This window comes from Neolamprologus multifasciatus, chromosome 19, assembly GCF_963576455.1.
Source record: "Neolamprologus multifasciatus chromosome 19, fNeoMul1.2, whole genome shotgun sequence".
In the NCBI taxonomy this organism is placed as follows: domain Eukaryota; kingdom Metazoa; phylum Chordata; class Actinopteri; order Cichliformes; family Cichlidae; genus Neolamprologus; species Neolamprologus multifasciatus.
Window position 1 is genome coordinate 9,572,522 of NC_140457.1, and position 19,127 is coordinate 9,591,648.

A 19,127-nucleotide genomic window follows, 5' to 3' on the forward strand; every position below is an offset into this window, starting at 1 on the left:
GGGCTAACATTAATATTTATTGAAAAATAAATCTTCCTCCAGATTTAAGAATGAATCTCTTCTTATGGACTCAAACAAGTTTTGCTGAAAAACTGAATATGGAACAAGCAAAGCTTAATACTAAACAATATATATATTAGCTGTATAATACCAGTAGGCCAGCTCTAATAATAATTTGGTATGGCTTCGTGGGCCAAATGTAATTAGGCTGTGGGCCAAATTTGGCCCGTGGGCCAGAGTTTGACACCTATGCATTACAGTATATAGTCGAAGAACTCTCCTAAAGGCTGAAATTTTGCTTTTTGATTTTGCATAGGATCCAGATGTGTGAAGTTTGCTGTTTTTTTGTTTTGTTTTTTTATATCCAGCTGTGTGGAATGGAGATTTAAGATGCACCCGGATGAAGTAGATGGAACTCAAACACAAAGTGGGCATTTAATGCAGCGGCTTAGTGTCCAGAGTTCAAAATCCAAAAATCCACAAGGAGCAAAGCCAGGGGATCCAAATATCAGAAATGACCAGGAAAACAAAGTCAGGAAAAGAAGGGAATACATGGTTAAGAAACACACAGCTACATGGATGACATGACAAAAGTAGACTGAGACAACATATAATGAGGGAAGTGCAAATAGGTGGGGACTATACACATTTAATCAAGACAATGAACAGGGGAAGTAAACTAGACAAGACACAGAAGACCAAAGAGCTACCAGAGTAAAACAGGAAATAAGATGAAAATGAACAGAGAACTAAGATTAACTTGGGGAGCGGTGAAAGACAAAAGATAAAAGTCTTCAGCATAAAAGAAAGATCATACGTGTGTCCTCATTAGGATAGGGATTTGTGTTGATGTGTGCCAGTGTAGCCTATGCCTCCAACATGCACAAACATTTGACCAACAACATGCAATTAATTTGCATGAATGTAATGTCTTTGATATGCTGCTTAGAGATGGTGGTGACTCTCAAAGCAGAGCCAGTGAGACCCCATTGAGCATTGATAAGAAAACTGATAAGGAATTGAATTGATGTGAATTTCAATAGTGGAATCGGAATGATTAAATTCTTATCAACTCCCATCCCTAGTAGCTAGTAAAAAGAACCTAATCCAAAGAGAATCCAACATGCAAACCTCAAATGACATAATAACATATACAGAGGACACAGGGGAGAAGTAATAAATATAACACAAGGATCTTTGTTATGTTCTTTGAAAGTAGAAAAGCACACCACTAAAACAAATGTTATTGTCATACCTGTCAACAGGTATACTGTAATTAGGTGAATAGGAAAATTCACTGGGTGCCAGTTGAGCTTGCTGGTTGGGCAGGAGCCCATATGCTATACAGCTGAAATACAGGAGCCTGGTTTGGAGCCAGGTTTGGAACCCTTTGCTGAGTGTCGCCCTGTGCTCTTTCCCGTCTTTCCTGTCTTCTCTGTGTTGTCACATAAAGGCAAAAATACCCCAAAAAGAAAATTCGAGATGCCAGATATCTTGTAAAGTAAAACAACAAGCCACAAGTTGAGAAAAGTAAAAAAAATCCATTGATATTTCTTCTTTTCTCAACTCTTTTCTTGTACTGTAGCCTGGAGAAGCAAGCATGCTGCTAAAATGCCAAGCAGGAAGAAAATTAAGAAGCAGTGCATTGCTGACGGGGAAGAAACTGCAGGAGCTACATCACAGTGTCACACATTAGTGCGAGTCATGAACATGAGAAAGGTGATTACTAAGAGAAATGTGAAATGAAACAGCTCCTGCTGACTAGAGTCATTGGGACAGCCTGAGATTGGTGCGGGGGGGCATCAGCAGTTGTTCTCAACCATAACCAGTCACAGTCACAGGATGCTATTAATGTCAGGGCAGGGAGGAGACAGTCACAGGTCGTTACTCATCAGCAGGTGATGAATTTCTTTCCGCAACTATATCAATACAGTCATTTCTTAGGAATTAAACATTCATCTCTGCACACGATTTTGTGCCGCTATGTATTTCCATTCTCCGTGCACCTCACTTGTGTGATTTTGTGAGAAAACGAAAGCAGACTGGAACAGAAACAGTGAGTGCTTACTGCTGAAATGTCCAAGAAAGTTCACATGGAAATACCACTAATATTTAAAATAAATAAATAAATCCACCACATAATGAAGACTGGCTGGCATCGCATCATATTTTGAAGTGTAAAACACTTGCGGCCGGATGTGACAGTACTATAGTGCTCCTGATGGATGGCCTAATTATTTTTTTAAGAGGCAGTGAATCAGGAAAATCTGTCATTAACAAAGAGTGTTATTGATTTAAAGATTATGCTGTAAGAATAAATGCAATAACGGTCCACGGCATTATCCCATTCAGAGTTTCCTCTATAGTGGAGACTCAGTTGTGAGAAGCTAATTAGGATTTTGGTCACTCAGTAATCATCATCTTGTCTCATTAAAGTCAGCTCCCAAGTGTCACTGACCAATATATTAAGCAAATAAGAAAAAATGAACCCAAATCAGGCAGAGACAACTATATATAGCACAATTTCAGTGAACTATATGAAGCGATTTCATGCAAAGGACAGAGTGGAAAACAGACTGAGGAGGAAAAAGCCCACCAAACTTTTTCCAGCTGCGGCAGAGCAGCGTGTGACATCTGGTATAGTCTGACTTGAATCTTAGCTGAACAAATTGAGTGTTTATTTAACAACACGCAGTGCCAACATATTGCATCACAGTCAATAAAATCTACCACAGAGAAGAAAATAACTGTTCCGCCTCCAAGCATATGCATGAGGCTGTGAGTGCGGATATGTGCAGCATGCATTTAAGTGTCCGATTAAGTGTGTGTGTGAGCATGTGCGATTGTACCTCCTTGACTCTCTGTATCATAGGCTGCAGCCAGTCAGTGTTGACCTCACAGTGGCTGTCCAGAAAGGTCAAGATTGAAGCAGAGGCCGTGTTGGCTCCTCGCACGCGTGATCGGATCAGACCTGAAGGAAACACATGACACTGAAGTCTCAAACTGCTCAGATGGTCACAGTTTTATTAAACTGATGCTGTTTAATGCAAGTGTTGTTTTCACTCTGATCCTTAAAAGAAATCTCTGGAAATCACATTTTCTGGTGACATCTTGAGTCACTTTTAAAAATGCTTTATATTGATTTAAGATGTCATAGTCATTTTTTTTGTCGACAATAACTATTCTTCAGTCTGTGGACAGCTATTAATCACTCTAGTAGCCGTTCTGAATGAGCTTTAGGAGAATTGATATCTGCAAAAATCTGTATCTCTGAAACCGAGATGGTTATAATTACAAACTCCTTTGTTTCCTCCTCATGTCATCATGCTCTGGATGTTCCTCACTCACACGGTCATGACATTTACATCTAAAATAACTGTATCAAACTGATTTAAAAAATGGCTCTTTCTCATCCATTGCACATTACAAATAAGCAACACTGCACCCTGTTATTTGAAAAGACTTAAAAGTCCATTTTGAGGAAATACAGTACGTTTAAAGACTTTTCTTAAGGAGAGACGACATTGTACCAAATAAAAGAGACCCTAGAATGAACATGGATGAAAAAATAGCGGTTTTGTGTAACATTCTTCTGGTTGGAACCTCTTATTCGTGAATAGACAGAAGGGATATAAATGTGATGGAAAACCTGATGTATTCCTTGAGATATAAAGCAAACTGCCCTCATTAAATGGACAAAATGAATCACCATCACTAAGATGGTGACTCATTTCAAGGATGAGGTTGCCCTCATATCTGGACCTGCATAAATTGAACAACACAGACACAAAGTCACCCTACTTAGGTCTCATGATTTTTTTCCCCTTCTTCCTTTATTTTATATAATATCTCACACAAAGGATTGGAGAAATCTCTGTGTGCAAGAACTAGCTAAAGAGTCAATATTTGATGGCCATGATCTCCAGGCCCTCAGGCAGTACTGCGTTGTGGTTTTGTTATAGAAATCACTGCTTAGGCCCAGGTACACTTCCAGAAATCAGCATCTGTGAACACAGTTTGTTGTTTCATCCACAAATGCAGGTATAGCTCTATGATACAAAGAAGAAGCCATAAATGAACATGATCCAGAAATCCTGCTGTCGTCTTTGGGCCAAAACGAACTTAAAATGGACTGAGTGGAAAACTGTTCTACAGTGAGATGAATTTATATTTTGAATCCTTTTTAGAAAACAGAATTTCAGAACAGAGGGCGCCTTGTCTTTCTAAAGAGGAAAGAGACCCTCAATCTGGTTGTTACAACTCAGATGACGTGACATCTTGTACATGTGCAAAAGGCATCATCAATGCTGAAAGGTATTCGAGCTCCCACACAACGTCTTTTTCAGGCAAGGCCTTGCATATGTCAGCAAGACAATGCCAAACCACTTTATTTATCACAACAGCATGGCTTCATAGCAGAACTGTCTGGGCCTGGGCCTGCCTGCAGTTTTTGAGATTGTTGCATTGTAATTGACAGTTGACAGAAAAAGCATTGGCTTCTTCTTCTTTATTAAATTGGTGCTATATGATAAAATATGATGATGATGATCACCATCATCCATGTTTCTGGAATATATACTGTACGTTTGACTTAAGCTGGACAAGCAAGTAGAGAATAAACAGTCTCTAGAATTGACATTAGTTATTTGGATTTATCTAAAGAAGATACCAGAACTTGTCTTACTCCCGTCAGCGACGCTGAGGGTAAAACCTACTTTAAAAGAGTTCACATTTAAGGCAGACTCGCTGGAAGCACGGGGGCACTGAAAACAGTTTTCTTTTACGCCTCCAGTTACAGTAATATCTGGATATGTGGAAAAGGTTAATTGTCTTTGATATTTATGCAGCATCCATAAACAGATCGAGCTTGTTATCTTAAGAGTTTTGTTCTGAAGTCAAAGATCGTTAAAATAACACAAATTTACTAAATGCTTTTTGTTTTTAATAGAACAAGAGTTCGAGATCTTAATTCTGAGCTGATTATGTGCACCCATGAAGTTTATCATGAATAACCTGAGTGTTTCAAGAGGAGGTTGTTTCTCTGAATAATTCAAAGGATGATTTTCAGAATTATCACCTTTCTTTTGTAACAGAGAAGAAAAAAAGAAGAAAAGAAACGTTCACTGTCCTCTATTGCTAATACAAGGATCAACTGCCTTAGTTCTTAATTAATTCTGCTGGAAACATTTCTCAGAGATATTTTGGTCCTTGTTGATATGATAGCATTACACGTTGCCGTTTGCACATACACGATGGGAATCTCCATTTCCATCACATCCCATATATAATCTATTGAGATCTGGTGACTGTGGAGGTCATTTTTAAACTCATTTTCATTATCAAGAAACCAAGAAAGGATCTGAGCTTTGTCACATGGTGCACTTTCTTGTTGGTAGCAGGTATCAGAAGATACACTGTGATCATAAAGGTTAAGGTGGATGTGGTCAGCCATAATACTCAGGTAGGCTGTGGCATTTAAACAATAATGAGCTGAGAGTGTGTCAAGAAAATATCCCTCACTCCATCACACCTTCACTGCCAGCCTGAACCACTGATACAAGGCAGGATAGACCCATGCTTTTACGTTGATGAGTCAAATTCTGACCCTATCATCCGACTGTTGCACCTGAAATTGAGACTCTTCAGACCAGGCGACATTTTTCGAGTCTTGTGTTGTCCAATTTTGGCAATCTTGTGCAAATTATAGCCTCAATTTCCTGCACCAGTGTGCTCTTCTGCATAGCTTGGTTGTTACTTCCCAAAGGCTTGAAGCTTTTTTGTCACCCAGAGAACTGCTGCTCACTGGTTGTTTTCTCTTTTCCTGATCATTCTCTGCATGTGGGAAAGTTCAAATAGATCAAAAGTTTCTGAAATACTCAAAAAAAAATCAAGTTTCTTCCTCATTCTGATGCATGACGTTTAACCGAAGCGTCTTTTGACAGAAGCTTCATGAGAATAAGCAGTGCTCAGTTTAAGGCACATCGTTTACACAAACACAACCTTTGTTTTACCAATGAATGAGCTTGAATCACACCAGTTCACATTTCATCCTTCCCCAGTATAACCTAAGTGACATTTGAGAGTCGGATTGCGCGCCTGGTCAGTTAAGGCACTTCACCTCTTAGGGAGAAACAGTAATTTATCTGGTGCTGTGTTTCGGGCCACCTACCAAATGTCAGGCCAATAGATTACTCATCTGTGTGCTTTTAGTTTACACCAACACATGATGAAAAAACCTCATATTAAGCTGCTAAATGTAATGTATGTAATCTATCTAGCAATGTGAATACTACATATTAGATACACACTGGCTATTCCACAGTTCTCACCCATGATAGCAAAGACTTCCTGCTCGTGCTTGTTTGGTGTAATTGTGGGTACATTTAATGCTTCAGTGCCTGATGACCTCTGGCAGTAGTTTGACGCATTAAAGCAGAGAACGTCAATGATGCCTGATGGTGTGAAGCCATTAAGAGCTGAAAATCAATCCAGTCACAAGGACAGGGACTATTTGCTTTTACTTCAGTAAACTCTCAGAGGGCTGTATTTTGCTGGGTCATCCTGTTTAAAAAAAACCTCTTGTGTATTTCTACACGAGAAAGCCTATGAAAAAGATAGATTAAGATTAAGTTTATTATAATTTGTGGACGTGGGTTTTAAGGGTGGCAGTAAAGAAAGCTAAACTTGGGCTTGTCGACTGTTGCTGCCGGACATTAACAGCATGTGGCCCAAAAAATGTGTTATGCTATGAGTGCAAGAACCTGAGAAAAATGGATTATCAAACAGTAACACTACTTATTTTAGCTTTAAGTTCAGCCGAACTTCCCTGATTTGGAGCACGGATCTCATTTTGGTTCAAATTAATCTCAAATAGACCAGCACACCATTCAGTAATGGCACATAAAACAGTATCTTCAAATTAAGTGTGAAGAAATTTGCAAAAATGGGATTTCTTAAGAGAAAAAAAACCCCTTGCATTTCCCACATTCAGTCTACTGTCATTAAAAACAAATGCTAAAATGAAACGAGTTGGTACAGTCGCTGGTTAAACCAGCTTACGTGGTGGGTCACTGGAAAGGCTGTTAGTAAGAAGCTAGAAAACCTGACAATGATTCAGACCTGAGGCCTGGATAAAATGAGCCCACATCTATTTCTAACAGCGTGCAATACAAATGTTTCCTGGTTAGAAACACAGTAAAAAAAAAACTGTACCCTGCATTTCCACAATTTCCACACAGTAGGCTAGACTGAACCCTTTGACAGACTAATCATTGTGTTTGACATCCTAGAGTTAGAAAATAAAACTCATTCAGGTGCCTGTAAAGGAGCGATCGAACAATAAAGTGAGTGGTTCTAGTAAGTACTGCCACAGAATTTAGTCAAATGAAAGGTGTGAGAGTGCAGAAAAAAGGAGATCAAACTGTAAGGAATGCAGATAAATCCAGAGACATTGATCTATACTTACATGTGACCAAACACAATTAATAATATTAATGATATATAAATCTATGCTTCTACAAAAATTACTATAACTGTCTATTTGCCTTAGACACGCAAATGTTGATCGTTTTACGTTTATGAAGGATCAGATTTTATGTTGATTTTTGAGTTTTGAGCTTTTAGCCAATATATTGTAGTTATGATTTCTTTTTAGGTCTTTCTAATATTTTAGCGTCTTAAGTTTTGAGTCTTATGTTTTGTCAGTTTAGTTTAGGATTCTTTTTTTAACGTCATATTATTTTAACAATATTTTGCCTCAGTTTTCTTCAGTTTTGGTCTCTGTTTAGTTTTTCTGGATTTCTGAACAACTTTCAAGATGTTTTACTGTTTTTGTGTTAGTTTTTACACTACACTACACTATACTGACCACCTCTAGGCATGCATTTTGCCTCTACAAACATTTGTGAAAGAATGGATCACTCTAAATAGCACGCCGAATTCGAGTGTCGTAAGAAGCTACTTTTGTGATGAGTCAACTTGTTGAATTTCTTCCCTTGCAGATATTCCTTCATCAACTGTAAGTGATATTACTGAAAAGCAGAAGTGTTCAAGAACCACAGGAACTCAATCAGGAAGTGGCAGACCACATAAAGCTACAGAGCGGGGTCAGTGAGCTATGAAACATATAGTGCACTAAAGGCGCCCCCGTGCTTCTGACACAGTAACTGCAGAGTTACATACCACCTCTGGCAGAGAAACAGTGCACTGGGAGCTTCAGGGTGTGGCTTCTACACGTCCAAGCAGCTCCCAGTACTCCATACAGCGTATCAGCTGTCAGTATAGGTATACAGTGGATAATAAAGTATTTTTAAATGTTTATTTTTTTGGTCACACTTACATTCTTTAGATCATTAAACAAATTTTAATACTAGACTAAGATAACCTGAGTAAATACAAAATATAAAGGATTATTTAATTTATTAATGGGAACAAAATGCCCTTTATGAGAAAGTAATTGCACCCTAGACCAAATAACTGGTTCTACTCATCCTCAAGCGTGTGTGATAACTGGCAATGACACTTTCACATCACTGTGGAGGACTTTTGGCCCACTCTTCTTTACATAATTGTTTTAATTTAGCCAGATTGGAGGGTTTTTGAGAATGAATGGTCTTTTTAGGTCATGCCAAATGATCTCAATCGGACTTAAGTCTGGACTGGACTTTGACTAGGCCACTTCAAAGCCTTCTTTTTTTTTTTTTAAGGCATTTAGAAGTGGACTTTGGATGGTTTCCTTGGATTATAGCTCGAGCTTCCGAGCACAATCTCATAACCAGATATGTTACTTCAAACTTTCTGGATGAGTCAGTGATGCGCTCTGCTGAGAAAGTTCACCACTCTTCCATGTTTTAACCATTTGCCATGGAAATGGCTTTGTAACCCTTTCCAGACTGATAGAAGTCAATGACTTTGTTTCTCAGCTGTTTCTTTAGATCGTGGCACCATGAGCTGCTTTTTGAGGTCTTTTAGCCTCCTACACTTTGTCAGACAGGGTTTGATTTAAGTGATTTTGGGATTTAATCTGGGAGTCTGGCAGTACTCAGGCCTGGCTGTGGGTACTGAAATTGGACTCATCTTTCCAAAAAATGTGGTTAATCACAGTTAATTCATGATTTAACATAGAGCCAGGTTTGCATAGCTTTTCTTCCTCTTAATAAATGAAATCATTATTTAAAAACTATTTTTTGTATTTACTCAAGTTATCTTTGCCTACTATTATAATTTGCTTGATGCTCTGAAAAACATAAGTAAGACTAATAAGCAAAAAAACTAAGAAATCAGGAGGAGGCAAGTGTAGATCCTGTCATCATTTTTCATGCTGTCTGTGGATGTTCCTGTTTCTTCTTGTCAAGGTTATTATAATTAACTAAACCGACGGTAAAAACAAAAACTAGGATTGAAAAATAGATTTTAGTTTAGTCAACTAAAATTTATTTTTCACTCCTAGTTTCACACACTTTCACACAACACACTAAAGTAAAATAAAAATACAGAAGAAATATCTTTAGTTTTAGGGGGGTTTTGGTAAAAAATAAATAAATCAATCATTGACACGTTTATTGAGACATACTATAATAATTAGAAAGACTAAAAGTAACACTGAAACAGTTAATAAAAAACAATAAAAACCAAAAACTCACTCAGTAAATGAACTGAAACTAAACAGAATTAAAAATAAATAAATCTATAATAACTCTGCTTCTTCTGTGTCCTTGCATTTATTCCCTGGCTCTTTGTGTTTATCCTTTTGGATGCTGTCAGTTTCTTGTGTATTCTTACAATTTGGCCTCATCCATCAGCAATTACAAGCCCACTTTTTCCTGTGACAATCACTTTTTTAAGCATTTTCTGTTTTTCACTGTGTTGTCAGATGCTATTGACTAAATTATTAATTAGCTCTCATTACATTTTTTTTCTTTTTTACATAAAATGACTGAAACAACAGTTGTTCATATCTTTTTCGTCTGTTTCTGTTTTCCATCTGATTTGTTTTTTCCACTCCAGTATTTTTGGACACACATTTTCAGTGACTATCTGCTGTCATGTGAAGCATTTTTACCATCTTCGCCTTCACTTGTCTTTCTATGAATTATTCCTTTAAAAAAGCCACACAAAATACATCCCCTTTTCAGTCCAATATCTTTTCCATTAAGTCATTTCCCCCCCTTCCCATCGTTCCCCTTGTCCCCGCACACTCACCCTCTCTCCTGCCGTTCCTCAGGCAGCGCACTTTGGGGATCTGAGCGAGCAGCTGGCAGTCCTCAGCTGGGGGAGGAGAGCAGAGGAGATGGCATTTTATGGTGGAAGGAGAACACACACTGAGAAAAATATTTCTCCTCGCTGCCTCATCTCACACTCTGTCACTCACCCAAACCCACAAGCACACCACGCAGCCACACTTACATGGATTTAGTGCACTTAAACAGACATAAACACAGACAAACAAGGGCATGGTTACGGATACACACCCTCAATAAGCACACTACTCAGTGCTGTGATAAAAGTCACTTAATGCTGCAGTATATGAGCTAAAGACATTCAAACATCCATCGGTGCATCCATTTCACTTAGGCTATAATAATGAGAAACACGTAAACACAAAAAAGTGCACAGGTCAGAGTGTTCAAGCAAAAGAGCTACATTTCACTGCATAATTCAATACAAAATCCTTTTTCCCATAAACAAATCCACCAGCGAGCCAACTTCCATCATCCACTCCATGTTTCTACATGAGCCATAGCTGGCACAGAGCTGCTGTTGTAGTGGACATCATTACAAACAACACACAAGCACAGGTACACACATATACACGCACACTTGGCAAGATTGGCATTAGCAGCAGAGAGTGTGTGTTTGTGATCTTGCTGAGGGATTGTGGAGAGATCAAGCAGACCCCCTCCCGAGCAGCGATACAACCTTATGCTGACAGAAACGAGCATGACAAGTTGTAATCCTCTGTGATTAAATTTGCTGTGTGTACAAACCTGTTTGTTTGCATGTAGACTGTAGAGTCAGAGGGTGTGTGTGTGTATGTGTATGGCTTTAGTGTTGCTCCTAATGGGGGGACAGATGGTGTGTGTAGAGAAGACTCACAAGACTCGGGCAAGAAGAAGAAGCAAAAAGTCATAGATCACTCCCACCGAACAGATGTTGTACACTTTTAGCCTGATTGTATAAGCTTGTATGCATGCATGTGAGTGTGTGAAAGCCTGTTTGCATCAGGAAATTGTTTTTCCCAGACTACACACAAAAAAATGACAATTTTAAGAGTTTTGTTAGTTATTGTTTTAAACTACAGTATATTATCCTGTTTTTCTGAATTAACAAGATAATCATCTCATCTGTTTCTTTCTGCTGACCCAGTTCAGGGTCACAGACAACATTCACACCTACAGCCAATACAGCCTTTATTTTAGTTAAGCTAACCCATGTATGTCTTTGGACTGTGGGAAGAAGATCGGATACCCGGGGAGAACCCACGTAAACATGGGAAGAACTCCACAAACTCAACCAGACAGTGGATTCAAACCCAGGACTTTTAGTTTGACTGATTGTGTGAATCTGTTAAATTTAAACTGAGCTTATCTGAGTCCTGTAAATATTAATTAATCCGGTGCACTCCTGTCTCCACACTGTTGGAGTCACATGCAGGCTTGCAGTAAAGATCACTGTCCTTGATCGAGCGCCATGTCCTTGTGATTAAAGCGGGCGAGCCTTAACAGGATTACGCTCGGCCAGGACAATCCCTCCTGCTGCTGCTGGCCGACATCCTCCAACACCGTTACGTCTACTAACAAATCAGCTCACACTCTCACTGCATCGGCTGACTGTCTCTCTAAATTACACCTGCACACTTGACACAGAAGCCCTGATTTGAATATATTCACTCATTCGTCTACATTTTTTCTCGGTGGAGATATTACAACACAGTGGGAAATAAATCCATGAAGAAAAGCAAAAACGTGCTTATTTTATCATATATGTTGGTAAACTGAACCTTTATGATCAGAGTCTGAATAACAATTGCTGCTCATACAGCGGGACATGTATAATATTGAAGTGGCTGCCGTGAGAGCGTGGAAATCCATGTTTATTTAAGCCTGCAATAACTGATCTGTCACGTGGGACTTGCCAGCTGTGACCAGCTGCTATGACAGCGGTGCGAGTTCATCAAAACACAAAAGTTAACCTCTAACAATGAGCTGAAACCTGCTGTAAAACACTGTAAAGGATTCAGCTTCAGAATGACTATTAGGTAATACATACACTGCAACAATCCCCAGAGTAAAAATATTGGGTCTAAGTGGTGAGAGATTCTAACTGTACAGAAACTACAGGAAAAAATCTCATTTGCTATCTCACAGAAGTAAAACAAATAGAACTAACAATATTTGAGGAACAAAGCATGTTGTGGACCTTCCTGTTTCAAAACTGTAGCAGCTGTTGTGTTAATTGTCTGAAACTGGTAACAATGGCACCCAATTGAGCGCAGCAACTGGAGAAGTCAGCTAATTGGAGGCTCACTGGCTCACAGTCAGAATGAGTCGAAACTAAGAGCCACAAACTGGAACCAAAGTGTGTTTGAGACTGGTTCACATGATAATTAATACTGGGAATTAAAATCCAAAACAGGGAAGAGATTAAGAGTGTAGCTTAAGAACCCTTTGTTCACTGTGAACCCTGCTGGTACAGCCAAGGTGCAGGTAGACTGGCAGCAGGAGACGAGGGATAAATGAGGCATTAGTGGGCTACAGAGCTCCCACTGCTCCTGCCACTGAGACACTACTGTTTAGATGTCTGGCCAGCTTTGACACCTCCGAGTACGAATGCACGTGTGAGCGTGTTAGTACACCGTGGATATAGGTCGCCGTGCTGTTCCCACAGACAGAGGATCCATGTGGTGGTAATTACAGAAGGCACCGGCGACATGAGCTCGTAAAATTTCTCAGCCCGATGCTGACAAAGGGGAATAATTACTAAAGTGTGGTTATCCGATAATTCCACAGCCACATAAACCACACCAGCCACTTTTTACGGTGATATTAAACCAATTCAACTCCAATTTTCAAAATGAATGAATTAAACTGATTCTGCTAGTTCTCTTTCCAGGCTGTTACTCGTGTGTTTCTCCAGCTCACTTCTGCTACAGCTGTTGTTTACGTTCACATTTTTTCATATTTGCCTCAGACATATAAAAAGCAGCCACCTGTCATTAAGTTTCTGATTTCCTGTGAGCATTACAAACCTAAAAGGCCACTCGTTTCTTCTGAAATTATTCCCTCCTACAATTTTCCAGTAATTTGGATTCCCGACTGGTTGGTATTTTCATCACACACGCTGACACATGCATAACTGCCTTCCGGCATCAAAGTCAGGATTTTAGAAATATAAGAAGGAACAGTAAAAAAAAAAAAAAAGCGAATATAAGAACTAGTCCATTTAAAGTTTACCATTTACTTTACACTGAGACAGTAGATGATCAGTTGAAGGGCCTGATGCATCTCTTGTGTACTACGTCAGGTCTTTGCAGGCCTTTTGTCCTCCACTTGTTCAGTTTCCTCACTTTTTATGGACACTCTGCACGGCAGCCCCTGAGGCTACCAAAGCAAAAACACTGTATTATGCAGTCAGATTTTACAGTGAGCTAAATTTACAACGTCTGACTGTGTTTGCATGTCCTGAAACGTTTTCCACAGCAGCTTTCACAGGGAAGGTGAACTATAGAATTATAATTCATGCCGGTCAGTGTTTCCGTGAAAGTTACTCCACATAAACAAGTAAATGAATAAAGTAAGAAAAATCGAAATAATAATGTGCACCATTAGTCCAAATATAAAATCTAAGTTCTCAGAAACAAGAACAGTACAGAATTTTTGAGCAAATTTAGCTTTCATATTATATTAATATTTATTTCCATTTTCAGTTTCTTTGTTTTGTTTGCTTCAAATAATTTTTTTTACAGTTTTCTTTTTTGGGGTAGGTGGGTGGGGGTTGCCATGGAGACAGCAGAAACAAGCCGTAAACTCAGAATTAACATACTTTTTTAACAGTTTTCTATTTTGTACATACAAAAGACACAGAGTAACATCTATTCAGCATTCATCTGAAGCCTTTCTGAGCAGCAGTTCAGATACAAAAAGAACAAAACTCACGGTCAGAGCTGAAGTCATCTATCAGGATTATTTCTTGAATCAAAGATGGCGGACTTCGCATCAGGACACTGAGCGGGAAAAGAAAATAAGATAAGATAAGACTTGATCCCATGGCAGGGAAATTTGTGCTGTGATAGAAGAAGATTAGAGCAAGCACACAAGTTGGTGTCATTTCTCTTGTCTAATTGGGCCACTTGCGTCATTACCTTTTAATGGTGCGAAGAAGAGTAGAGCGGGCCTCGTTGTGAAAAGTGATAACGATACTTGTGGAGGGAAGGTCTGTGTCATAAGTCAGAGCTGCACACCTGCACGCAGGGGTGAGAAGGTCACATGTGGTAACTCATACAAACCTGGACGTCTTGTATTCACACACACACACACACATGCTGGATACAGTTTCAGACACATGCGATTGGCCGAGGTGCCCCGCGGAGTCGTCTCTGCATTGTTGCTGTAGTGACATAGAAATATCCGGTTGCCCAGCAACATTCGCACAGATATCTGACCCTCAGTTTTAATCTGCTACCTGTTGCTGAGCGCATTGAGCCTAGGTTATAAGGTATGAAATTCAAATATCACACACCACAACGAAACAGGAAAATAAAGGCAACAATATACATTCACTAAGGAGTCATTATTACAAGATTAACAATCACTGCACGATTGCAGCGTTTGTTTAATTAGTAAGTCGTACGGGTACGTTCACATATGAGACGTGCTGCCATTTGATATAATTACATATGAGACTTTGATGCAATTTTGTAATGAAAAAGAAATCAACAGCAGCTTATAATAGGAACAGAAAATTAAACTGGGAATATTATAGCATGCGGAACCATTATCAGAAATAAAATGAAACATTTTTATAAAAATAGTTTGGATGTTCTCTTTATAGAAACAAATGTTACAATCCTCGTGAAAAAGCTCGGAGGAAAAAACAGTTTGCACCAATGACTTTAGAAAACATTCATTGGTTTGTACAGTGATGTGCTGTAAAAGCTGTTACAATGTATCATCAAGTCCTATTACCTTCGTTTAGCATGCTGTCAATGTATAGAAATTTAAAACGAGGGCTAAAATACTGTAGCAACCCGCGAGAGTGGTCAGAGACTCACTGGAATATCCATATGTCATATTCAAATATTTAAATTTGGAAGTGTGAAGATTTTCTATTCCACTTATGTTGTGGTTCGCAGTGTTTGTGGGGCAAGAACAGCACTCGGGTTTTATTTAGCACTTGGCCATCATGATCAAGACTCCTGTAGTGATTATTCTCAAAGGAAATTCTCTGGCCAGTGATTATTTTTAGTGTTTGTTTCTGTTTTTTAAACGTTGAATACAGCAGAATTTCTGAAATCACAAGAAGTACGGAGGGCAGAGACAAAAGCTTGAATTTTTTTCATAGCTAAAATAGACGTTTTGAGTGAATTTCTCCACTTTAGTAGGATTTTACATGATTTCACAGGTCAAAGCCTCTTAGGCCAGCTGTCCCTTTCAAACAAAGGTTTAAACAGTAGGTGGGTAAAGACTGTCTGCTCACATACAAACCAAGAACCTGTTCAACATAAGAAGTGCATTTTTAAAGATATGTATCTAAAATACTGAAAAAATATTTTAAATAATAAGCTAATTGTTGATAAATAAACAGCTGGCAGTATTATACTGTACAGCTCATACTGTTTAGAGGTTATATTTTCTCCACCTACACTCTAAACAGCAGTTTCATCCAGTGAAACTAGCTTTCACAAGTTTACTGTAATTTAACAGGAGAACCACTTGTTTAATTATATATTATATAATTATATATATGCATGTATAATAACCTTTTACCTGCTTTCAGCCGAGCTCGCACTTTGTTTATTGCCTATTGTCCTCTTCTGTTTATGACTCACTTGTGTTGTTTCCTGCAATTTTATGCCTCAGTGTAACAGTGAACAGAACGCGGCTTTAAAAAGGAGCAACCTGCTCTGCATAAATAAAGGTTGAATAAAAAAATAACTTTCAGTTGGCAGCCATTTAGCTGCATTTTCCAGTTATAGAAGAAGCCCAACAATCACGGATAAGTGGATTTTAGAGCAATCTGGATAAAAAACAAAACTCAAAAGAAGGAAAATATCTTTTGAGAAAAACTAAAGATTTGTTTTACTTCAACTCAAATTGTATCTTTAAACATGATGCTGCAAACAAAGACTGGAGGAGACATTATGCACACTGAGAAAAAGGTTCCTTGGAGCTGCGAGTTAAAATGCAAACCTGCATGACCTGCTTTTGTAGCAGTGCTTGTAGTGACCACTCCACTTTAAAAAGAAATTTGAAATATTCTAAGTTACTGAGTGCACTAAAACCCAAGGCCTCTAAACTAAGCAAAGAAAATGTGTTGGAAGATTCATTCTTGATCTTTTGATCTTTAACACAGCAGAAGGCAAAAGGTTTCAACACAAGGTCCAATGTCTTCAGCAAAACATTAAATCTGATCTTTCTTTCTTTCTTACAAGATTAGTCCCCGATCCACTTGTGCAGGTCAGACGAGGCAGACAGTACCTGGACTGACCCCGCTCACCTGTAGTGTCGAGTGTCTCGTATGGCTCGCTCGCTGCCCAGCCGGTCGCTCTCCTGCAGGTTGAAGGCATGGTCCTTGTACGGGTCGTCGCCCGGTTTCAGCTGCTTTGCTGCTAAGTAAGCCTTCTCATCGAAGCTGCCCAGCAGCTGGCCCTGCTGCTCGGCCCGAGGGGGCTGGGTCACCTGCACAAAAAGATGAAAGCTGAATTCAAATACTAAGAAAAACAAGGATTATTGTGAATGACTTATACTCAAACTCCACTTGCTCAGTGCCTTTTATCAACAATCAGCACCTATAATTCCTGTGAAAGTGACACACAAAGGGAATTGTCTGTCTTAACAAACTCTACAAGACACCTGTCTGCCTTTGGGAATAATTTGGGATCCAGTATCCTCCTCAAGATAAGAGAAAAAACAACTCTGACATCTCTGAAGATTAAAAAAGCTTATCTGATATTTGTAAGCCCTTACACTCTGCTAACTAAACATCTCACATTCTTCTTTTTTTAAATGTGACTTTGTAATATCTGTTCAGGGACATCCCCCCCAAAACCCTCTTGGCAATCTCTGGCATATTTCCTGCCATAATTATTAATGTGCAGCGTCCCTGCTAAATAAGGCAAAAAATAAATAAATTGCTTTAACTTTTAATCCAATGTGAAGAAAAGTACGAGCCAAGTGATTAAAATGTAAATGCTATTTTCTTATTCAGGTCATCGTGTCAGTGCTAACAGGGCAAAACGGGATGGGCACTCATCAAATCGGAATACATAGTCTATAAATCCTCAGTAATTAATGGATTTTCCCCGCAAGGAGCTTTAACACTCTCTGGCAGCCTGGGTGAGTGGGAGGTTAAAATAGCTGATGAATACATAAAGGGAGATGAGAGCAACGCTCATTAGAGATGCAACGGCAAAATGGACAGAGACAGAAAGGCAGCGGTTTTGTATTGCGCCGCTTTATTAAAGGTCGGTGTAAGCAGGGAGATTTAGAGAAAGCTCCTGAAAAGGTTCAGGTAAGACTGACCTCATTTTCAGTCACCCCAGAGGAGCAGTATGACCCCGCAAGCCTCAAGGATTCATGCTCAAATATATCTGCGCTGCACAGCTAGAGAGAAAGCCAGCTGAAGGGCACACTTACTATAGCAGCGAGACCTCTAGTTTCAAGGCTGTAATGTATATTTTTCAACAGTGGACCAGGTGATGATGAAGCTCAAAATCTGACTCTTCAGTTTACCGCCTTTTAGCTCATTGTTTTGGTTTTTATTTGATGGTTAATGGTGGGAATTCAAGGAGCAGCAGCCTTAAGCAAAGGCTCTCTGACAAATATTGCATCAGCAACATGAAACAAACTAAACAAATCGCATCCAGCAGGTGGAAATAGTCACGCTGACATTATTCAGAATCAATGCTAATGTCACTTAATGCCTGGTGGAGGAATCTGTGCATGTGGGATTAGATTGGGCCAGCTAGCAGCTAGTACATACATTAGCTCATGAACTTGAGCTCTTTAGACTTCTTGGGATTTCTTTAAAAACGACACTAATTTATTTTGACAAATGCATACAGTGGTGACAGCATATTTCTGATAGGTCAGCACAAAATACGGGTTTATGTTATTGAAATAAAAGCAAAATGTAGCCTGAATTCGCAAAGTTTAGACATTACAGCTTACATAATATATAAAATAGGTCTAAATTCTAGTCTATAAGCTTACTCATTATATTTTATATGATAGTCATTTTTTTTATCTTTCAGAGAATTGCTGAGTTATGATGTTTTTTCTACAAAAGAAAAACAAAAATCAAAAATATGTAAAATACTAAGTCTCATTCTCTTGTATATACCAAATTGAAAGCTGTAAACATGGGCTGAGTACATAATTTAATGAAATCCACTTCAATCAGTTGATCATTAAAGTGATAACCAAGCTGTTTGGCCTCACTCTATGCATCAAGTACATTTCACTGATAAGGACATATAATTTTCTATCTTCTTTACATCTACTTGCTAATTAGATGTAGATAGATTTCTAATAAAATTAATTAAAATTAATCCTAATCCTAATTTCAGAAGCCATTTACAGATGGCAGTATTTGAGGAAAACACCAAACAAAGCCCGGCAGCTTTAGCTTTGAAACAGTAACAGCTTCAACAAATCTAATCTGTTTGGCTCGATCGATTGGCAAACCAGATTAACTGCAGCCAATTACAGAAAAATTAAATTTTAAATTTCTTTGGCTGTTATTGTAACATTTTCTAGCCCTGTAACCTGATGCTTGTTACACAGAGAGATACATGAGAATTTATTTAGCTATGATTTATTTTTACGTATTTGATTGATGTTGAGCAAATTGAAATCAATTTTTCCAGGATGACAAAAACCAAACACAAATCCAATAAAATACCCAACTGA

At 38.7% G+C, this 19,127-nt stretch overlaps 1 protein-coding gene across 1 annotated transcript in view; it reads right to left on the bottom strand.

Moving 5' to 3' along the window:
* The window catches only part of galnt16 (UDP-N-acetyl-alpha-D-galactosamine:polypeptide N-acetylgalactosaminyltransferase 16), a 63,344-nt gene that overhangs the window by 39,558 nt on the left and 4,659 nt on the right, over positions 1 to 19,127 (bottom strand). Inside the window, exons 2-6 of the mRNA XM_085143390.1 lie at positions 16,714 to 16,895; positions 14,360 to 14,458; positions 14,154 to 14,221; positions 10,201 to 10,266; positions 2,850 to 2,971 (exon numbers count right to left, since the gene is read on the bottom strand). Coding sequence (XP_084999516.1) covers positions 2,850 to 2,971; positions 10,201 to 10,266; positions 14,154 to 14,221; positions 14,360 to 14,458; positions 16,714 to 16,895 — 537 coding nt within the window. The remainder of the gene's footprint in view (positions 1 to 2,849; positions 2,972 to 10,200; positions 10,267 to 14,153; positions 14,222 to 14,359; positions 14,459 to 16,713; positions 16,896 to 19,127) is intronic.